At 45.0% G+C, this 23,261-nt stretch overlaps 2 protein-coding genes across 3 annotated transcripts; one reads left to right on the top strand and one right to left on the bottom strand.

Annotated features, from left to right (window-relative positions):
• Positions 1–37: 37 nt before the first annotated feature.
• On the top strand, positions 38–9,470 carry ZNF511 (zinc finger protein 511). 2 transcript variants are annotated; one of them, XM_075610300.1, is made up of 6 exons: positions 39–271; positions 3,403–3,476; positions 4,177–4,378; positions 5,122–5,246; positions 5,853–6,038; positions 7,129–9,470. In XM_075610300.1, exons 1-6 carry the CDS (start codon positions 113–115, stop codon positions 7,196–7,198), a joined length of 816 nt encoding a protein of 271 aa, XP_075466415.1. In that variant the 5' UTR covers positions 39–112; the 3' UTR covers positions 7,199–9,470. The 2 variants fall into 2 exon arrangements, with proteins under 2 accessions (XP_075466417.1, XP_075466415.1); XM_075610302.1 differs by lacking the exon at positions 5,853–6,038 and having other exon boundaries at positions 38–271.
• A 1,068-nt stretch (positions 9,471–10,538) lies between these two features.
• LOC142501044 (homeobox protein MSH-C-like) lies at positions 10,539–21,675 on the bottom strand. The gene is made up of 2 exons (XM_075610303.1): positions 21,286–21,675; positions 10,539–13,775 (listed from the first exon to the last, which is right to left on the bottom strand). The coding sequence occupies exons 1-2, from the start codon at positions 21,650–21,652 to the stop codon at positions 13,360–13,362; spliced, it is 783 nt and encodes a 260-aa protein (XP_075466418.1). The 5' UTR covers positions 21,653–21,675; the 3' UTR covers positions 10,539–13,359.
• Between the last annotated feature and the right edge of the window lie 1,586 nt (positions 21,676–23,261).

Genomic DNA, 23,261 nt, shown 5'->3' with positions numbered 1-23,261 from the left:
GTGAAGCCTGAAACGCAGGGATTCCGGAAGTGAGGAATTTGAGTGAGGCCTGGAACGCAGGGATCCCGGAAGTGTCTGCAGCGGTGTGGGAAGCTGGCACTTGGCGGCGGAGATGGTGTCCCCTGAGCTGCTCTCTGCGCTGTCCAACCCCTCGGTGCTGAACCTCACGGAGCTCCCAGTTCTGCCAGTGGAGAGGAGACTGGAGGCGACAGAAGCCTTCAGCTTCACCCCACGCAGGGCCCGTATCCCACGGGAGCACGAATTCTTTGAGGTGAGAATGTAATATATGTATATATCTACACACACACTTATAGGGCCGACAGGGATGTTTGCGGGGCTCGGTGCAGAGACATGTGTGGGTCCTCGGCTCTCCTCAGCATTCCGTCATCATGGCTTTGCGACGTCAAATGGCGTTGCGTTGCCATGACAACGTGACTATGTGGCGCCCCGTTGTCGTGGCAACGCCATTTGACGTTGCAGATCCATGATGTCGGGAACCTGCATGAGGAGATGCCGCCGGAGAAGGTAAGAGAGTTGCAGGGGCCCTGCACTCTCCCCCGACAATCAGTTTAATTGTTGTAGGGGAGAGCGCTGGGCTTCTGTAACCACCAGCTCAGTGCACATGCACCACCATCAAGCCAGCCCTATACAAAAAAAAAATATATATATATAGCAGGAAGGTGGCAATGGGTGTTTAGGAAGATGTATAGTATCACTTGTGCTGGTAGAGTTAACCATACTATGAAAGCTTGAACAAAACACCCGGCTAACATAGGAAAGGTACTTGCCAACATGCAAATGAAGCCGGTATGGCAAGTAGGGACTCAACCTCTAAATATGAAACACGCCAAAAAGCAAAGGCCCTCATTTTCCGGAGGCTGGAATATCCCTGGGCTTGACGGCGTTCAGTAAGAGGGCATGAAGGCAGAGGGGGGGTAAGTATTCCGGTGGTTAAACAAAAGCTGGCTTTCAAACCTAAACCTGGTTACCTACAACTGCCGTACTCTCTCCTGTGAAGCAGCACTGGAAGACGAACTTGAAAAGATTAAAAGGGATGTTATTGGCCTTAGTGGAGTTAGAAGAAAAGAGGAAGGCCTCATTGAGCTCAAAAGCGGACACCTATTCTATTACAGAGATACAGATAATGGAAGAGTCAGTGGAGTAAGCTTCATCATTAACAAGAGATGGAGAAACCACATAGTGGAGTACGAAAGCTCAGCAGAAATAGCAGCCACAATTGTTCTTCAGTTGACAAAGATGCAGGCGTCAAATAATTCAAGTGTATACTCCAACATCAAGTCACGCAGACAATGATGTGGAAGACTTCTACCATGAAAGCAACCAACTTAACAACAATGGAAATCGTAACCTCAAGATCGTTATGGGAGATTTCAATGCAAAGACTGGCGCCCATCAGAAAAACGCAGCAACAGTTGGTAAATTGGTTACAGTAACAGTAATAAACATGGCGACAGATTGGTAGAATTTGCAGAATGTGAAAACTTCTACATCACAAATTCATTCTTTAAGAAGAATCCAAATAGAAAATGGATATGGAATAGACCCAATGGATCCAGCATAGAAATTGACTATATCCTAATTAACAAGAAACACGTGATTCACGACTCCCCAGTCCTTAACCGTTTTGACACAAGGAGTGATCATTGATTTCTTCCCTGCAAATTATATCTGAATGCAAAGTTGAAAAGAAGAAAACTGAATAACAGCAGAGAATTTCCATTAGAACCAAAACATCACTTCACTGTACAAAAAAATGCATGGGGACACGTTAACAAACGATTGTGAAGACATTTTGAAGATTGTAGTTGAAAGCTCAGAAAAAACTGGAGGAATCACTAACACAAAAACAGAATAAGAACATATCTGATGAGACAAAACAATGAATGGGGAAATGACAAGGAATGAAGCAACCCCAAAACACAAGAACACAAATTGAATATACAGAGCTGTGCAAGACCATCCGCAAACGTATAACTGGAGAAGTAAGAGAATGTAACTGTGAGTGTGGTGAGGAAGATTAGTGAAGATAACAAAAGCTTAAAGAATTAAAAGCAGCGTGTTAGGGTTGGAAAGACGGGAATCGTTGCACTCCTATAAGACGATGGATCAACAATAAAGAGAGTTGAGGAATTGTACGTGAAATTATACGCGCACACAGATAACACCGGGCTTAATCCAGCAGAGGACAAGCGAGAAGAAACCACCAATGATGCACCATGCGTCCTTCCAGAAGAAGTGGCAAAAGCAATACAATTCATGAAGACTGGGACGGCTCCCGGGGAAGATGGTTTGCAACTGAAATCTTGAAAGAAGTAGAAAAAAATCCTTTCTAAACTCTTACATTCTGCTTGAAGAACAGGAAAATTCCAGAACAATGGAGTAATACCATAGTTATCTTACTCCACAGGAAAGGAGACAAAGACCTCAAGAACTACAGACTAATCAGACTACTTCCAATCACAAGATTTTTACAAAGATACTCACTAATCGGATGCAACAGACCCTGGACTTTGTCCAGCCTAGAAAACAAGCGGATTTCACAGCAGATACAACACAAATGACAACATCCAAGTCTTACAAGGGAAGGGATTTGCTGAAGTTATTAATACGATCCACTACTCCGTTTAGGATTAGTAGATTACAAAAAAAAGCCCATTATTCTGTTTAGATGCACTAAGAAGACAAAATGTTGATGAAGTGTACATTGATATTATAAAAAACATTTATGAGAATGCCATATTAACCGTTACATGAGGATACAAGCAAGATCAGGATCTGCAAGGGAGTGTGGCAGGGAAACACTGTGTCACCAAAGCTTTTCACTGCAACACGAAGAATTGTGCATACTGTAGGAGTGACATCATGATGGGTGTATAGTGTAGGAATGACATCATGATGGGTGTATAGTGTAGCAGTGACATCATGATGGGTGCATACTGTAGGAGTGACATCATGATGGGTGCATAGTGTAGGAGTGACATCATGATGGGTGTATAGTGTAGGAGTGACATCATGATGGGTGTATAGTGTAGGAGTGGTATCATGATGGGTAAATAGTGTAGGAGTGACATCATGATGGGTGTATAGTGTAGGAGTGACATGATGGGTAAATAGTGTAGGAGTGACATCATGATGGGTGTATAGTGTAGGAGTGACATCATGATGGGTGCATAGTGTAGGAGTGACATCATGGGTGCATAGTGTAGGAGTGACATCATGATGGGTGCATAGTGTAGGAGTGACATCATGATGGGTGCATAGTGTAGGAGTGACCTCATGTGACATAAGCACCCAAACTCAGAGGACATACATCTGTTTTTTGGGGAGGGGAGCTGCATTTCCTCCCGGAATCCAAAATCCAACCCCTGCCTAATTTTTCAGGACGGAGATGTTCACCGCCACTTATACCTCCGGGATGTGCTGACAAACATCGGAGAAGTGGAAGAAAGACCCAAGTAAGTGAACTCTTGTAGTAAGTGTGGTCTTTGACGCTGTTTGGTTCTCTGGCTGTGATTTAGGGGAAGTTGCTGCTTGGGTCAAATTGTACTAACGGCAGGGACATATTTATTGATTTTTTTTTTTGTTTTGTTTTTTTAACCAAAATCTCACTTTAAAAAAGAAGACTTTTTTGAGACTTCGGAGGGGGTTTGATTTCCTCTCGCTGCTCCCTTTTGCCTGATATCACTGTGTGTGCAACAAGAGTTTGCACAGGCAGAGCCCTTTACCGATAGATGCAGAGGATTATAATTTCAGACCCTTGCTCAGTACAGAATGGGATTGTGGGCAAGAAAGGCCTTTAGCACAGTTCGATATGCATTTCATTTTTGCTGGTTAACCTTAGAAACTGCTGTGTAGTCAGTTCACTTATCTAATTATAAACTGCCTCTTTTTGTTAGTTGCATTTCTTTTTAACATCCGCTTTCCCATTATTTGGAGGATAAACGGGACAGAGTGGGGGTTTTATTTCTTCCACACAGACATCCTCCATTTAGAGGCCTTTCAGAAATGCAATTTATAATGGATTTCTAAAGAAACGAAAGCAACCTGAGCTATGCAGATTGTTACATTCTTTGCCGGCTAAGTGGGATTGCACCTTTTTTTTTATTTAAAGCTGGCTTGTAAACACATTTCCGTGTCTCTTCCCATCGCCTGCAGGGTGTCCGAATTCCGATGCCAAACCGCAGGCTGCGCTCAGCTCTTTGACACCCTGGACTCGTACGAGCATCATTACAACACCCAGCACCGGAACGTCTGCTCGTCCTGCAAACGTTCCTTCCCGTCCGCCCGGCTCCTGGACATTCACCTCCTGGAGTGGCATGACTCCCTCTTCCAGGTTATGGCGGAGAAGAGCAACATGGTAGCAGGCGTTGCGGGTCATGCTGGGATGGTGTTACGGGCTGTTAACCAGTTCAGTGCTGTGTGGAATGCAACACCTTGCAAAGCTTGTGCTAAGCATGACCCTAAGGCCAAGGTGCTCAACTCCAGTCCTCCAGACCCGCCCCCATTCCCCCCCCCCCCCCCCCAACCCCAACAGGTCAGGTTTTCAGGATATCCCTGCTTCAGCACGGGTGGCTCAGTCTTCTGAGCCACTGAGCCACCTGTGCTGAAGCTGGAATAGCCTTAAAACCTGTCCTGTTGGGGGGGGTCTTGAGGACTGGAATTGGGAACCCCGGCCCTAAGGTTAAATAAATACAGGCGCGCTGCTGCGCTGTGACCAACCAAACCCGCGTAACCGCAGCGGCGAGCCCACCCTGCACCCGCACATCACCCTCGTCATTAACCCTTTCTGATCTCTGCGTAGCCCAGGTAACTGGCAGTCGGCCGATGTGCCATATTTAGTCGTTGCAAATGAATGGGCTGTAAGATGTCTTCCAGCAGCCGAAGGTGCCTTACGGAATAGCACCACTTAGTAAACCGGGCCCTGCATCTTTTAACCCCTTCCAGTGGGGCCAGCAACGCATGGCAAAGCAACGTGGTGGGGAGGTCCAGAGAGCAAATGGATCTGTTTGTGTTTCTCTGGTGCTGATGTTCTGGGCGCAGGTAGACTAAGCCACGCTTTATTGTCGCGCCCCCGTCATCGCGTCCTTCTTGTTTTCCCAGTACCAGTGCTTGGTAGAGGGCTGCCTGGAAAAATGCCGGACCAGCAGGCAGCGGAAGGAGCACCTGATAAAGACTCACCTTTACCCGGCGGATTTCCGCTTTGACAAGCCCAAGAAAACCCCCACGTGAGTGTGACTTTTACTTTGCTAAAACGTCATTCACTCCCACGCCACAAATAAATAAAACAATGTGCCACGGAACGTCTAATCCTCCGACGGGACAACCCCGGGCGATGCTCCCCCCGGCACCAATAGTACCCCGTGCTTCAGCACTTCATTACGTTCTCACACTCCAAATCTGTGGCATGACCGAGGGCGGATTTACCATTAGTCTGAGTATGCGATAACCTAGTGCGGCAGTTTGTGTGTGTGTCTTACCTTTTCCGTAGCAGGCCCTCTCCTGTAGTGTCGCGTCGTCATGGCGCCGTGCTGTCCGTTGCCATGACAACGCGGTGTCGTGACATCGTACACGGAGAAGGAAGGCGCCCCCCCCCCCCCCAGCTTAAAACCAGCAAATGGCTAAATCTGCCGCTGGACATGATGCTACCCGTAAGATCGGCGCCGATCGATATCGGGGGATTCCTGTCTATTGGGCCGTGAAGGAAACAAATGGAAACATTGAAACTTAACATAGGAAATGAATTGAAGAACTCACACGGGTTTCAAACGTCAACTGTTGTGCAGCTGGGGGTTTGGGGTCCCAGGTCTTAGCTGTGAGCTGGTTCTCTGCAGTGAAACCCAACAAGGGCGGACCCCCGGGAAAGAGCCGGTCGTGTCCATGGATATAGCCTCAGAAGAAAGTCCTGTGGTCGAGACCATGGAGGTCTGTCCCTCGGAGGCGGGTGACGGGACGCGCCAGAGATGCAGTGACGGAAATGCAAACGCGCAAACCCCATCTACATCCCACAGCAAGCGCAGGTAAAGCTGCCGGCGGGCACGGGAGAGGGAACCTAATATAGTTATAACCGTGTTATATACATAAACTATCCCGAAAGCAAAATGTTTATTTAACCAGCGCAAATTCGGTACAAACTCGCCATTGTAATTGGGCTTTTGGTTATTTTGGAAATGGTTCGAGGGCGCCCTCGCTTGCGATGCACGAGATATGACGTCTGTTTAACAGCGTGACGCGGTGTACGAAGGAGGAGCCCCGGGGCGCTTATTAAGGCGGCAGCACCCAGTTTGACTCCCAGTGCCATCTTTTTGTGGCAAATATTCTCTTTAAGCCAGGGACAAACAATTAGATTGCAAGCTCCTTCGGCACTGCCTTCATTCTGCCATAGCTGCACTCCCAGCGCTGTATAAAAACAGCATTATTTATTTATTCTACCTTATAATTGTGTATTATTGGCATACATTTTTCTTATTATTATCATTTATATATAAAGCGCCAACGTAGTCCAGAGCGCAGTAAATAGGGTTGAAGGACGAAAAACCATAAAATAAACATTAACATACATTGTTACAGTAGGTAAGATGGGCAGTGCCCCAAGGAGCTTACACTCTATAAGGAAGGGTAAGTGGAAACCTAGGTACAGGGGGTAAGAAGGTGGGTGTGTGTCGGATAATTCTTGTTAATATAATTGTGTATTATTTTTATTCCTTATATTATAATTTTGTATTATTGGCATACATCAGGGGTAGCCAATTCCAGTCCTCAAACACCACCAACAGGTCAGGTTTTCAGGCTATCCCTGCTTCATCACAGGTGGCACAATCAGTGGCTCAGTCAAAGACTGAACCACTGATTCAGCTACCTGTGTTGAAGCAGGACTGATTGATCCACCTGTGCTGAAGCAGGGATATTCTGAAAACCTGACCTGTTTGGGATCTTGAGGACTAGTGTTGGCCACTCCTGTCATATCATATTTGTTGATTATCCGCATTTTTGTGATTAGATTTAAGTTATTGTTATTTTTGTGCCCGTTTCTGGCAATAATCTCCATGTCACTGCGATAAAAGCGTTCGCGTCGTTCAACAATGCGTGTCTCGCCCCTTCCTTTTTTAGGGTCCCTCCTACCATCTGCTTTGGTCACGGTTCTGTCCGAGGATTCAGACGCACGAAGAAAAATAAATAAAACCTGCAATTAACATTCATCAGGAACGAAAACACATGACATGTACACAGCGCCGGGACGGACGCGGCCGGATCAGCCTCTGGATGTGACGGGGGAGGTTTGCAGGGTAGCGCTGGGCATTGCGGGACAGCGAGGGGAGCAACTGGGGGTACAAGGAGAGAGAGACGGCAAAGGGAACGCAGCGATGACAAAGGTATTGGAGGGAGCGGACCGCTTTCCGCCATGTAACGCCAGGCCTCGCGTGTGGAATATCCGCTGCATAAGATCGATTGGATGATGATGTGCGGAAAAACAGCAGGACACATGTCACAGGCGGCCCATGTCATTATATCTCCTACCCAACAGGGATAAAAGGAGACTGGACACATGTCACAGGCGGCCCCTGTCATTATATCTCCTACCCAACAGGGATAAAAGGACCCAGGACACATGTCACAGGCGGCCCCTGTCATTATATCTCCTACCCAACAGGGATAAAAGGACCCAGGACACATGTCACAGGCGGCCCCTGTCATTATATCTCCTACCCAACAGGGATAAAAGGAGCCAGGACACATGTCACAGGCGGCCCCGTCATTATATCTCCTACCCAACGGATAAAAGGAGCCAGGACACATGTCACAGAATTTCCTTTATTGGGTCACTGAAATGAATGAAGCTGCCAGCAGGTGGCGCTCCAGTACAAGCCACCATTGGGATGTCTAACGATGCCAGCACCGGTTCTGTCCGCTGGGTGACACATTGTATCAGTCACTTCTGTATGCGGCACGACTCACGCTTGGCGCCCAATCATTATATATAATAAATAGCAGGAACCAGCCCTCTCAGATATGATCACAAAAATAGTTATTATGGATCGGTGTTTCGGTCCCTGTGTGTTGGGGACAAAAGCTATCTCTGGGATCATATTTGAGAGTGCTGGCAATGACCTAGTAAAGGAGTGCAGATATCTATATATATATATATATATATATATATATATATTGCTGCAGTGGGAGCACTGTATGCTGGGGATAATGGTGAAAGGCGGGGGTGCAGACCTGTCCATGTGAATGTGCTCACAAGTTTTTTATATGCAATATGCTATACGGAGGAGGGTTATAGTCACCTTTCCACCCACCATAACTTACATTATTTTTATATATATATATATATATATATATAGTTACACAAGGTGTATTTATTAAATCAATAAAAATCAAGTAAAACAGTGCGAAGTTTCAGTCCCATCCGGCCCTTTGTCAAGCTTTTTATTGTATATAATATATATATATTTATGTATGATACAGTACACACATTATAGTTGATGCTGTGTGCTGTAATGTAATATCTCTTTAAGAATAGACTGGCCTTTTGCAAACATGGAAAATGAAAGCTATTTTTGGATTGACGCCTGTAAGACATGAAAAGGGACAACTTGAGATGAGTGGAAACTCTTCCCCCGGCAAACCCCCCCTGCAGCTTATCTTGTTCTGTGACAGTCTCAGCCGCTGATCAGTAACTGCATCTAACGTGAGGTTCCAAACCTCGGGATGTAACTGGAAATGACACAATGTATTTGTACGCATAAAAAATCAGACTGCCGCGTACATGATGGGCTTGTATTAGTTTGTTCGTGTATACACAGACGAGACAACGAGTACTCTAAAGCTTGCCTTAAACTACCCCGGTTACATGCTGGGTACATGCTGGGGGTAACCTGGCTAGTTTAAGGCATTTCTGCATTGACTAATGACCCATCGGATTAACACAGCAGGGGTCCCTGGCAGTCTGTATGAAGTTGCTGACATGGCGATCCCCTTCTGCTGTTTGTATGCAGGAGTATGAGTTATTGGAAGTTTTAAAGATGGCGGCCCCCTTCTCGAACTCCTTTTGTGGTGTATTATTGATCTGGAACTTGTCTTTAAGTTTAAAGGGCCTGGCAGTTGGACCCTTCCGTAAACAAACAAGGAAAGGCAGTGAGCAGCAAGTTACTGAACGATTGGTGGGTTTCCTTAGCATTTCTGCAGCTCAGATTCCTGAGAGTATTCCTTATATTTCCCACACCGTTATGTGCTCCATGCATTACTGCGCTGACGATGTCTTAATTATATGCAAAGGTAATTATGCTGAGTGTTATTTGTGAAGCTTTTGAGACCTGTATCAATATTTCATCAGTAAAGACCACTGCTCAAGTGTTTAACAATGGTATATTCAGCATAAAAATAAATAATAAGTTGTGTGTGTCTGTTACACAATGTATTCTTTATAATAAAATATTCAATATAAACAATGTTTGTGTGTGTGTATGTATATATAATATTGTATATATCTTCCTCCGCCTGTGCCTCCCCACTGCTGGATGAAGTTTCCCCAGTGATCTCCCAGGTCCTGCGGTTACAGCCTCTTCTCCACGTCGCTCCCACACATTCCCTCATCCCATCCTCTCCAGCCCGTGTCTCCCCACTGCTGGATGAAGCCTCCCCAGTGATCTCCCAGGTCCTGCGGTTACAGCCTCTTCTCCACGTCGCTCCCACACATTCCCTCATCCCATCCTCTCCAGCCCGTGTCTCCCCACTGCTGGATGAAGTCTCCCCAGTGATCTCCCAGGTCCTGCGGTTACAGCCGCTCTACTCCACGTCGCTCCCACACATTCCCTCATCCCATCCTCCCCAGCCCGTGTCTCCCCACTGCTGGATGAAGCCCCCAGTGATCTCCCAGGTCCTGCGGTTACAGCCTCTTCTCCACGTCGCTCCATCTAATATCCGCATTTCTCCCTCCCATCTTACTTTTGGTCGTCGTCTTTTGATATACCGTGATATCCAGTAGAGTACCATCTTGGTCCAACGATGGTCATTGTGTGTGTGTGTGTGTGTGTGTGTGTGTGTGTGTGTGTGTGTGTGTATGTGTACACATATATATATAGCGTTGGTTTTGTACATAATCGAGCTGCACGTCACATGATTATTAGCGAGCGATGTTAACACTGACCGTTTCCTGGCGGTTTTAGACATTCAGTCGGTTCATTTAAAACTTTTATTAACGGCTTTGTACAGAATAGAGGCTGCCCCAGTTTCTCTGTAGACTTTACAAACAAAACTATGTACAGAACCAGGCCCCGGGTGTTACAAAGGCTCAAACACACAGATACATCTTTTAAATACAGGTACCAGGGGAAGAAGGGGACGTCCCCCAATATCACTTCTCTATCAGGAAATACAATGTTACAGAGACCCCCACACCAGGGGCGGCCAGACTCCAGTCCTCAAGGGCCACCAACAGGTTAGGTTTTCAGGATATCCCTGCTTCAGCACAGGTGGTACAGTAAAAGACAGCCACTGATTGAGCCACCTGTGCTGAAGCAGGGATATCCTGAAAGCCCACAATTAACCCCTGCGAGGCTGGGGAGGGTATTCGCACGTCCTTCACTGCGGCCCCTTTCTGCAAATTGCGGCGGTAACGTTTGCGTTGACGCCTTTGTTAACACAGCATTTAAATCCCGCAGATCCTACCCCGCTCCATGCAAATAATGCAAAACGGTATAGTGATAGAAAGTATCTTCATACACACTGCACCTCCCCAAATCTGTGGCATATAGTGTAGGGTGGCCCGGGCACACGGCACCCTGGCCAGATCTGCCACATTGAGAGTCCTCCATTATCAAAGGACGTCACACCGGAGCAAAGGATTGTTGACAAACATCTGTTTTTTCTGTTCTTGAAGTCGGAAATGTATTGGGTGGCTGGGAGGGATACTCGGTGTAGCTCTATGCTGCAGCGCGTTCATTTTCCAGAGTGCTTGGGGCCTGTACGTGAAATCCTGCTTGCCCGTAGTGCTTTGTTTTACAATGACGAGCTTTTCACGTTGCCAGCCGGTGCCATGTCTTGGCCTTTGGGCAGAAATGCATGCCACGCGGCTTTAACCCTTGTGCTGCCAGCGCAGAGAGCAGCACAGTGCTGGTCCCATCTAGGGGTTAAACCATGCCAACCCGGGAGAGATGTCACAAAGGACACCCCTATCTCCCAGGAGGGAAACCACCAATCCACCCCTTCACTGCCAGAGGGAGCCTGCAAAGTGTTGGGATGCCGAGATTAAGGGGCGTATTCCATCTGAAACGTAAATACCCCCATTGCCTGGAACAGAATAAGCCCCTAAAATCCTGGCTTGGGTTCTGGCTGTGTCGGGAAATGGGTTATTGGTCCGGATTTGCTAAGCAGCGCTAATCCATTGAAGTGAATGGGCCATAATAAAACGCTGTGGGGCAGGGGTTCTCAATGCAAGACCCCCCCCCCCCCCAACGGGTCAGGTGTACAGGATATCGCTGCTTCAGCACAGGGGGTGCAGTCTTCAACTGGGCCACTGATTGCGCCACGTATGCTGAAGCAGGGATATCCTCTACACCAGACCTGTCGGGGGGTCTTGAGGACTGGAGTTGAGAGCCCCTGTTTTAGGCAATAGCACTGCTTAGGAAATATGGCCCACACTTACATTAAGGGGTGGTCACATCCACGGCCCTCTCCCCCATTATGCAGAGAAACTCCAAACCGGGGGAACCCAGCTGTGCATAGAAACGGGGTGCCTGGGTCCCCCAGTGAGCTCACGGCAGCCCCAGCTGATATCGCTCTGATTACAAAACGGCAGACAGGTACATGGCGCTTTAACTATTAAAGTTTCCAGGTGGCCTACGCGGCGTTTATATAATCTCTCCCACGTCCACGCTGTTTGTAGGAGCTTCTTTTCGAGAAGCGGAAATAATGCGGCGGTTATTATTAGTCAGACAGGTAGTGACAGATACGATGCAGAATTACCGGGGGGTGTTTCACAGGACACGAAGAAGTCTTATTTTCACTTTATCTGTGTACGGAGGACGGTTTCAGTGCTACGTTGTTGTGGGTTTGTTTTTTTTGCTCCTTTAACCTCCTCAGTGCTGGGGGAGCGATCAACACATTGTGCAGCTCGACGTCTGTGCGTGTGTGACTGCTTGTGGGGTTAACCCCTTCACTGTCAGAAGGACCTTACAAGTCCTCTGTCCCAGGAGCAGATAACATGGGGAAGGGGCAGCGGAGGAGGTCCCATTCGTTGCGGAGGAATCGCCCAGCGAGGAAAGGGTTAATGGCGAGGGCTGCTCAGATGAAGCAGATTTAAGGCGGTCGTGGCGCAAACCTGACAGAATATCGCGTCTTAACCGTCTCGCTACCCGAGGGGCCAGTACCTGATCGCTCTGCGCGTTGTCGTGCCGCTCTGCGCGTTGTCGTGCCGCTCTGCGCGTTGTCGTGCCGCTCTGCGCGTTGTCGTGCCACTCTGCGCGTTGTCGTGCCGCTCTGCGCATTGTCGTGCCGCTCTGCGCACCATTGGCCCATGCTGCAGGTTATTGTACCGCTCTGCGTGCTGTAGTGTCGCTTTGTGCGTTGTCGTACCTTTCTGCATATTGTCGTACCGCTCTGCAGGTTATTGTACCGCTCTGCGTTCTGTAGTGTCGCTTTGTGCGTTGTCGTACCTTTCTGCATATTGTCGTACCGCTCTGCAGGTTATTGTACCGCTCTGCGTTCTGTAGTGTCGCTTTGTGCGTTGTCGTACCTTTCTGCATATTGTCGTACCGCTCTGCAGGTTATTGTCCCGCTCTGCGCGCTGTCATGCCGCTTTGTGCGCTATCGTGCCACTGTGCAGGTTATTGTACCGCTCTGCGTGCCGTTTTGTGCGTTGTCGTGCCGCTCTGCAGGTTATTGTACCGCTCTGCGTGCCGCTCTGTGCACTGACGTGTTATTATTTTGACTTGCAGTGTGTCACTGGCCCATCTGGCAGCACAGAGGTTACGCAGCCTCAAAGTGCGTCACTTTACTCTCGCCCCCCTGCAGCCCCCCACCCACGTGACCCCCGTGGAAGGCATAACTCACACGCTCTGCGGCTGCACCCTTTGTTCTGCCCGGTTTTGCAGCCCATGGTCCCCTGTGACTTCCCAGCAAATGAACCCCCTTATTTGCACAGCAGAAAATGTCTGCGCCTACCAGACATTTGCTGGGATCCCCCCAGGTGACTGCGCCCCGGATTAGGGCGAGCAGAGGGCCCTGCACCGGCTGTTATCTCAGCTCGGGGGAGGAGTGGGGAGATTGCACCCCAACAATCCTCCTTTGGAGACACCCTGGGCCTGGGCATTTCCTTACTGCGGAGCCCATCCCGGGCCTTTAAGACAGATAATACATCCCATATGTGACTGGCGCTGTGAAGAGTCCAGGAACAGGCAAGGTAGGTCTCTGAAACGCGTTGGAGGGCCCATACAGGGATGCGGAGCCCAACTGGGCACTTATAGGGAAGGGGAAAGCAAAGGACGGTAACAAGGGCTTGGCAGCCATCTTCATCTTCTCCAGCTCGGCCTCCTGCAGCCGCTTTGCTTTGGCTCTTCGGTTCTGGAACCAGATCTTCACCTGGGTCTCTGTGAGGTTCAGCGAGCTGGAGAACTCTGCTCGCTCTGCGATGGACAGGTACTGCTTCTGCCGGAACTTTCTCTCCAGGGCCAGCAGCTGGGAGGTGGTGAAGGGGGTCCGAGGTTTCCTGTTATTCTTGTGTTTTCTCAGGGTACACGGAGGAGGGCTGGGGTGTCCTGCAGAGAGAAACAGACACAATGAGTGAGGAGACCCAAATACCTGATGTTCCCGGCGGAATACCATGAAGCTCCAAGGACATTGGTCTACACCAGGGGTGGTCAACCTTTTTTTCCCCACTGTCCTGCCCCTTACATCCAGTTTCAATTAATAGCTATGGGGCGGCCAACGCCAGTCCTGAAATGCCACCAACAGGAGAGGTGTTGGGAATATCCCTGCTTCAGCACAGGTGCCAGTCTTTGAGCCACTGATAAAGCCATCTGAGCTGAAGCAGGGAATGATTGAGCCACCTGTGCTGAAGCAGGGATATCCTGACAACCTGAGGACTGGAGTTGGTCACTCCTGTAATATCTAAACCAAAACTAAATAATGCCAGAAGTAAAGCAGGATAATAAAAACATTCAAATATTACAAACCTTGTCACTGAGAGAAGAGGAGAAACAATGGACGTACCAAGAACAAGAAAAGGAGGAGAAGCTAACTGTAAACGGATTCCTGAACTTGCATTTCAGTTCAGTTTGTCAATATTAGGATTCATTTCCGAGGCTGATTGAGAACCGGCGCGGTCGGCGCCCACACAAGCGTCCGTCAATACACATCTGTACGTATTTTTATTGCCGAGAACGTCTGCGCACAAAACAAATACGGGAAGTGACTTACATTTAATTCAATGATTCAAATTGATTTGATTTATTTCATGTTTATGTTTCTAACAGAAGTTATTAAAATTGTGCGTTTAAAAAAAAAAAAAAAAAACGTATTTTAATATTCATAAGTTTCTCCTGACCTGTTTTTTTAATTTTAGGGACTTCGTAATGTTCTTTTCATTCATCGATTTTTCAGTCTATTTATTTTTACATTTTTGCTCCATCGTTCGTCCCATTCCAAATGCCGCCGCGGGTCACAGGTTGGCGCTACCTCCGTGGGTCACCGGTTGGCGCTACCGTCTGCCTGCCCTTGCGTTTGTGCTCGAGTTTTTATTTGTTAATTACACGGCTGCAAGGGTCCAACGATCCACAACAGTGAGCGGCTCAGCGAGTAAAGACACCGACTCTGACACCGACTCTGACACCGACTCTGACACCGACTCTGACACCGACTCTGACACCGACTCTGACACCGACTCTGAGTGTGAATCAGGGGAACAATTCCCGGTGTCGGCTCCGTGTGACCTTGGGCGGGTCACTATCTCCCCGTGCCTCAGGCACCAAAAACATAGATTGTAAGCTCATCTGCGCAAGGGCGTGTGCCTGCAAAAATCCTATGTACATCGCTGCGTACTCTGTCGGTGCTATACGAGAAAAAAGTTGGGTGCTGGATTTTTGACCCTTTACTATCGCTCCACTTTTTACTTGCCTAATTTATATTTTGGGGGGCTGTTTGCGGACGTCAGCCAGCTGCAAACCCAGTGGAAAAAAACAGCATCAGATTTATCACAGGAAAGCAATCCAATCAAGGGGTTTCATCTATAAATCGGCAGCATTGGGCGTTTTTTCGGTAGAGTTTTGGTCGCTGTCAGCCGCTTCGGGCGACGTAGAATAAGGCTCTAAAGGTTATTGGCGTTTTCTCCGTGATAAATCCGGTGCTGCTCGTCCCCCCCCCCCCCCCCGATTTTACCCACGTTTTGCAGCCTACAGAAAAAAAGTCGCCTTTGGTAAGAAAATATAAAGGATAGGTTTTGTAAAAAAAAAATCTTTTTTATTTTTAACATTGGCACAAAGCTTTTTCCGACTGTATTTTAGAAAGGTATTTAATAATTTTTCTTTATAAATAAGGGAAAATACTAAGCTACTTTTATAGTTTATTAATTATATTCTATATGTGTACAAGTTTATTCCGTTTTCCTACAAACAGTTCTTATTGTGCGTTCCTTATTATACCCCACTTTATCGTTAATATTATTTTTAATGTTGTAACCGACATGTCCGTACCCACAATAATTTGCATTTTCAATCTACTAGATGTTTCTTTTTATCATCAGTAAAATTTTCATTATAAAAATGTAATTAAGAGGGAAAAGGTTTCTAAAATAAGGGCACAGAGTGATGTATATTACACATAAACAGCTACATACAAGTGGGACAGACACGCACAGACAGATAATAACGCAGGTCATACTCGCCGTGAGAGCTTACAATCTAGCGGGAATGAGGGACAATGTTGAAATAATAATAATAATAACTTTTTCCATATGGCGCTTTCCTCCCAATGGGACACAAAGCGCGTCACAGTTACAGGACAGCGCGCGGTACGCAGCACGTAGGAATGTTACACGCACAGTCCCTGAGCCGCAGAGCTTACAATCTATGTTTTTGGTGCCTGAGGCACAGGGAGATAAAGTGACTTGTTGCCCAAGGTCACAAGGAGCTGACCCCCGGGATTAGAACCAGGCTCCTGATTCAAAGTCAGTGCCATTGTTTACAGAGTCAGTGTCTTTGAGTTTCCCAGGAAGTGAAGTGTCTGCTCATATTTAATTTAATGAAATATTATTTTAAAAAATTAAGCATGTCAGAAAAGTCTATTTATAATAATTTGGCTAAAGAATGATGAGGTATATTGTTACTAAAGTGGCCTTTCATCCTATGATAAAAGAGAATTAAGGTCAGTTTCTTTTTAACGGGTTAAATTGAGCTCATTTGTGACATTGAAAAACAAAACAAAAAACACAAATATAACTATTTAGCTATTTTAGAATATGTTGTTTTTACGTTCAATGGTAAACAAAAGTTTTGTGTTTTCTTTTTAAATGTTGATGTAACGTCTCCTGGTAATAAGACTGTTTGCCAGTCTCCAAAGTCACAGGTAACGTGTTAGCATTGCTGTGTCCTTGGTTTGCAAAGTTACTCTGAAGTCGTCATTAATCAGACATACAATTATAATGAGCGGATTCTTCCTTTCCCACAAGAAGCGACCTATTCAGATATTCTTATCCGAATAAATAAAACAATGACTTTCAGGGGGTTGGGTCTTTCTAAGGAGCCAAGTGATGGGTAACTGACCCCGATTTATTCAGGGGATACAAATATTCCCATTAAAACCACAGGGGTGTTCTTGTGAAATAAATCTGGTGCTGTGTTCTTGCACTAATTCTGCCCTGCTTTGCAGCCGAGAGCCTCGGATAAAGGAACCCAGATATTCTGTGCTGCAGCAATACTAAATCTAATTATATACACACACACACACACACACACACACACACACACACACACACACACACACACACACACACACACACGCTTTCTGCATATTCATACATTAAACTGGTTGCACAGAATAAATAACTCCCTTCAGTATGTGTGAGAAATACACGTGTGACCTATTACATGTATACACAAAACAGAGTTATTACACTTACAAATTAACCAATTCAGTGCCAGTGGAGGACTGTAACATATTGTTGGTCACTGAAGGGGTTAATATACCCCTGCTGCATCTGCTGTCTCCCAGGGCAGTGTTATTATCAGGGTGTATTATGTAGCTGGGATCAGCACTGTCTGTGTAAACACTCTCTGATAAACCACATTACAAGTACAGGGCACCCCCAGTGACCTCTGCTTTCCCAGTCATTGAGATCAAAGGGGTCCTGTGGCCAGATCTGCGGGGCGATGTGCTGCAGGCAGGTCACTGTGATCCCAGGGAGAGGCTGGGAAGTGCAGCTTCTTCTACAATCACTTTCATGCAAGAAGCAGAACCAGAGCAGCATGAAGCACAAATAATTGATTGAAGATTCTTGTTGTGTCAGTCCAGGCTCAGACAGGGGCTCCTGTCCCCCCCCCCCCGTCAGTGCTCTGTCCCAGGACTCAACTTCAAATAGAAAAACCCTTCTCCTTCATCACCAAGGTCTGGGCTCAGGTAATCTTATTTATTTCATCATTTATTTTTGTACCAATGACCAGATGTACACAAGAAAACAAAGGCAGTTTTTTGTTGTTGTAATTATTTGATGTTTGTCATGATACAGGGAACCTCCTGCCTGTGACATTCAAAACTAGCAAAGTCTTCCAGCTGCAAAACTGGGTCAAATACTGGTGGGAAAAACAGCACCAGATTTATAACAGTGAGATCCTTTCTGTTTTAAATCTGATTTTTGTTTTTTTTCTGTCCACTTTTTGTAGGTGGCTGATAAATAACACCCATGTGTGTATGTGTGTATGTGTGTCTTTATTTATAATATTATAACACACAGTGGGAATAAGCGCTTTGGACATAAAAGAAACATTAGGCAAAGGAGTCCCTGCACCAAAGAGCTTACAATCTAAGTTTCCCCGCTGTCTTTTGTATCATTTAAGAATCAAATAACAAGCAGGCACTTTGCAGAAGTGTGTAGTGTTTTATTCCAGGATATGTTGTATCAATGACACAGATTACAGTGTAAACTCTTTGAAATAGGAACTCGTGCTCACTGTATCACTGACAATGTTTCTGAATATTAAATGGCTCACAATATACAGAATTACGGTGTAACCTGCATTTCAGCGGATTTATTGGTCAGAGAGATAACATGGACTTGTTTTTTTATGCTTCAGTCTGTTCACTGAAACAACCCAGGAAAACGAGGGGAATATACAGCACGATCCTGTCTCCCCCCAGTGACCCCAATATACATATATTAAACCAGGCCCCAGATATATGGAGGAAGTGACATTAAATATTCAGAGAGTGAAATCCTTTGATCTCAAATTAAATTATCCAAGCAGCAAAATGTTCTTTGATAGAGAAAAAGTCAGAAGATGCGGGAGAGTTTCCAACACAAAGACATGAATTCAGCCCCAACTTTCACCCTGTCCCCAAATAAAGCACAGAAAAAAGGAGGGGGGGGGGGGTCATATTTATATTCACTTTTGAAGACGGTGGGTCATATTAACCCCTTAACTTCTTATTAAGCATCTTGGAAAATACATGGTTCGCATCATACAATTGATCGCAATTAATTCCTGGTCCTGAGCATATTTTATTTTTTTGAGGGGTTCATTAATTATGTTCTCTTTAGAAAATCCCATTCTTGTTAATTTCCCTCCCCTATAATTCAATTTACGTTCGATATATTGATTCTTAGTTCACTCGGAGACATCTGCTTTTGTGGGCGAATAAAATGTCAGACGTGTTAATTTAGTTTTCTGCCTAATAACTCAATTGCTGATAATGGGAGATCTAAGGAGAAATTGACACAAAGAACAACAATATTATTTTTAACAACCGCCCCCCCCCCCCACAAAGTATTTTTGGGGGGATGATTTCAACAAAAAGGGTCACTAAAAAAGAATACATTTAATCTTAAATTCCTACAGTTGTTCTGTCCCCAAAGACTCAAGAAAACAGCCTAGTTTTGCTGTAGGATCGACAAAGTCCTGTATATTCGGATTTGATATCTGCCTCTACTTTCTAATTCTAACCAATAACAAATATATTTTTTAGACCCTATAAAAAGTGCAATTCTTAAAACATAACGAATCAGCACAGTATTTTTCTTAAAAAAACAGAAATAAAAATAAAATCACATTACTAGCTGTGTAATATATACAAGCACGAGAAGTACAAGTTTGGGGATAAACATATTAGATGTATAAAAAAAAATAAACATTTTTTTTCGAAGGATATTCGAAATATTAAAACAGGGGAATCTAGAAATGTCATAAAAATATATATAATGATCCGTTAAATAACGCAGGTATTTAATGTAATTCGTTATTTTAAGTATGCGTTTCCTCTTTAGGGGTTGTGTAGCGTTGCTAAAAACACAAGTTTGTTTTACCCTATAAAAACACTGACACTATATAAATAGTACAAACCCCCTTCAGAGAGAAGAGATCAAAAGTGATATTTACACAGGGACCAGAGAGAGCAATAAAAATATAATCTGACATTCTGACTGCAATTAGTGATATGGGGTTTCATTTCTGGCTATAAAAGTTTATTTTCCAAGACAAAGTTATGTACACTGTATAAATCCCCCAGCCGGGGTGATATGTCTACATTGTGAACCTATATTAAATGTGATATAGTTAACCCCAAGATGCTCATTTGCTGTACATTTTACGGCATTAGCGAATTAATAGTGCTTATAATGTCCTTCATTTCACACATTAAATATCTCATCAGTGGAAAATGATTCGTGTGAAATAGAAACACGGTGGGTTGGCTAAATTGTGCAAATAAATAATAATAATAATAATAAAAACGTTTTGCACTATGTATTTTGTATCGCAAAATAAAGGCGATAAATCTTGGTCTGTGCATGAAAATTAATTCATATTGCTAGCCCTCGCCCAAAGAGCTTGCGATCTATGCATTAAAAAACCCCGCCTGTCCTATAATGACACACTCAGAAGAAGAAAATGAAATCGAAATAAACGAAATGTAGATAATAAAAGAGAATAATGGTAAAAAAAAACAACATATAAAGAATTGCTGACTTTTGAGTGAGAGACTGACTCGCAATGGGGGTGGTGGTCATTAAGCTGGAAGCCCCTGGGCTATTGAAGGGGTTAATTGAACAGTGAAAACGCGTTGCCATTTCGGTGACTTATTGTACTGACCAACATCAGTCATTTCATATATCTGCGGTATACAGGGAGTTTCCGTGCTTTGTCAGCGTTAATACTACTACTAATACTACTACTAATACTAATAATGGTAAGAATACTAATAATGACTTGTTTAACCTATAATTCTATAACGGATACAGGGTGTTATCACTAGTAATACTAATAATAGTAAGAATACTAATAATGACATGTTACCCTATAATTCTAGAACGGATATAGGGTGTTATCACTATTAATAATAATAATAATAATAATAATGGTAAGAATACTAATAATGACATGTTTACCCTATAATTCTATAACGGATACAGGGGGTTATCACTATTAATACTAATAATACTAATAATGACATGTTTACCCTATAATTCTAGAACGGATACAGGGTGTTATCACTAGTAATACTAATAATACTAATAATAGTAAGAATACTAATAATTACATGTTTACCCTTTAATTCTATAACGGATACAGGGTGTTATCACTATTAATACTAATAATACTAATAATGACATGTTTACCCTATAATTCTATAAAGGATACAGGGTGTTATCACTATTAATACTAATAATACTAATAATGACATGTTTACCCTATAATTCTAGAACGGATACAGGGTGTCATCACTATTAATACTAATAATACTAAGAATACTAATAATGACATGTTTACCCTTTAATTCTATAACGGATACAGGGTGTTATCACTAGTAATACTAATAATAGTAAGAATACTAATAATGACATGTTTACCCTATAATTCTAGAACGGATACAGGGTGTTATCACTCTTTCAAACGGTTCTGGCACTTAAAGGGGTTAAAATACTCTCATTGCTGCGCTAAAAACTGCCCTCTTCTGTAAAGGGGCAAAAACAAAAGTCATGTAAGTCAATGTGGAGGGGACATTTTGCTCCCACTCGGGTCCCAGGCACCAAGGGGGTTACAACCCCAGCCTGGATCTACTTACTTGGGGGTGAGGAATAAGGGGGGGGCTGATACCAGGTGCTCGCCCCTTTGTCTCCCAGGCTGTCGGGGTCCTGCTTGCACCTCTCTGTGAAGTGGGGGTGCCCCTCCAGGGGGTGGGGGGGTTTCTCTGCACACAGGGTCCTTGTGGGGTACGGCTGCTGCTCCCCCCCGGTCTCGGGGGTCCCCGTCTGAGCCCCCCCGGGCTTCCTGTGGGAGATCAGGGCTTCCACACTGAAGGGCAGGGCCGGGGCTTTGCCCTCTCTGCCCCCCTCGGGGGTACTTGGCCGGGGCAGGGGGGTCTCGCTGACCTCCTGCGGCCCCGGGGACCCTTCTCGGTCCGGATTCATGGTCAGGGGGTAGGGGGCCATGGGAGGTGTCCGCTCCCTGCTCTCATCCCAGGGCTCTGACCGCCCTCCGCTCCACATCACACCTAATAAACTCAGGGGGCACCGCCCATCCAATCACCGGGCCGAACCCCCCGTGACGTCACGCAGGGAGCCCTCTGATTGGCCCATCCGAGCCCCCCAAATAATGCATCAAGTCCCATTCTGAGACCAGGAGGTTTGTATTCTTCCCTGGGAGAAGTTTTATCATCTGCCCCTCACCCCCCCCTCCCCTCCATTCCCCCGGGGGGTAATACTGCTGCAATTACCCTCACAAAACTCCTCTCCCCATTATTACCCCTGTTATTAAAAGCAGAAGGAAGTGAGGGGGCAATAAAATAAACCCGCTCCCTATTGGGGCCCAAATCCCTCCCTTTATCTTTTATTTGCCCCATAATAACATCTTATCAAATAATAATAACCCTTCCCAATAGGTTAATGGGGCAGAGACTCAGACCAGGTTCTGGGTTATTTAACCCCTGCAGTGCCAGAGGTGCTTGCAGCGCATTGCACCATAGGGGTTAATAGAAGGCTGCATATGTTTACTGTCTGCAGGGGGTCATTTTTGGGACGTGACCATCTTGGGAATCTGCCATGGGTTGTCTTGAGATTGTATATTAGATTGCAAGCTCTTCTGGCTAGGTAACAGCCTTCACTTTCTGTGTGTCTGTGATATGAACACATTATTCAGCACTGCTCTGCAGTGCCCTTGTGCAAAGGCTTACAATCAGGACGAGCACTTATTCAGTGACAATGTCTTGTGTTTCACTTTAGGTGCAGTGTGTTACTCATACACTTATTACTTATTGCGTCTCTTTGCGTTACACGTACACTTATTACTTATTGCGTCTCTGTGCTACACGTACACGTATTACTTATTGCGTCTCTTTGTGTTACGCGTACACTTATTACTTATTGCGTCTCTTTGTGTTACACGTACACTTATTACTTATTGCGTCTCTTTGTGTTACGCGTACACTTATTACTTATTGCGTCTCTTTGTGTTACACGTACACTTATTACTTATTGCGTCTCTTTGTGTTACATGTACATTTATTACTTATTGCGTCTCTTTGTGTTACACGTACACATATTACTTATTGCGTCTCTTTGTGTTACACGTACCCTTATTACTTATTGCGTCTCTTTGTGTTACACGTACATTTATTTCTTATTGCGTCTCTTTGTGTTACACGTACACTTATTTCTTATTGCGTCTCTTTGTGTTACACGTACACTTATTACTTATTGCGTCTCTTTGTGTTACACGTACACTTATTACTTATTGCGTCTCTTTGTGTTACACGTACACTTATTACTTATTGCGTCTCTTTGTGTTACACGTACACTTATTACTTATTGCTTCTCTTTGTGTTACCCGTACACTTATTACTTATTGCGTCTCTTTGTGTTACACGTACACTTATTACTTATTGCGTCTCTTTGTGTTACACGTACACGTATTACTTATTGCGTCTCTTTGTGTTACACGTACACTTATTACTTATTGCGTCTCTTTGTGTTACACGTACACTTATTACTTATTGCGTCTCTTTGTGTTACACGTACACTTATTACTTATTGCGTCTCTTTG

This window comes from Ascaphus truei, chromosome 8, assembly GCF_040206685.1.
Source record: "Ascaphus truei isolate aAscTru1 chromosome 8, aAscTru1.hap1, whole genome shotgun sequence".
Classification (NCBI taxonomy): Eukaryota; Metazoa; Chordata; class Amphibia; order Anura; family Ascaphidae; genus Ascaphus; species Ascaphus truei.
The sequence above is the reverse complement of the archived record's forward strand: the minus strand, read 5'-3'. Positions and strand labels throughout refer to the sequence as shown.

Bases quoted from the DNA above. Each gene is read 5' to 3' on its own strand.
- ZNF511 (XM_075610300.1), top strand. From the start codon at position 113: ATGGTGTCCCCTGAGCTGCTCTCTGCGCTGTCCAACCCCTCGGTGCTG. The intron at 3,477-4,176 runs GTAAGTGAACTC...CATCGCCTGCAG, and splicing joins GAAGTGGAAGAAAGACCCAA to GGTGTCCGAATTCCGATGCC. The intron at 4,379-5,121 runs GTAGCAGGCGTT...TTGTTTTCCCAG, and splicing joins TGGCGGAGAAGAGCAACATG to TACCAGTGCTTGGTAGAGGG.
- LOC142501044 (XM_075610303.1), bottom strand. From the start codon at position 21,652: ATGGCCCCCTACCCCCTGACCATGAATCCGGACCGAGAAGGGTCCCCG. The intron at 13,776-21,285 runs GTAAGTAGATCC...TTCTCTCTGCAG, and splicing joins CCCTTATTCCTCACCCCCAA to GACACCCCAGCCCTCCTCCG.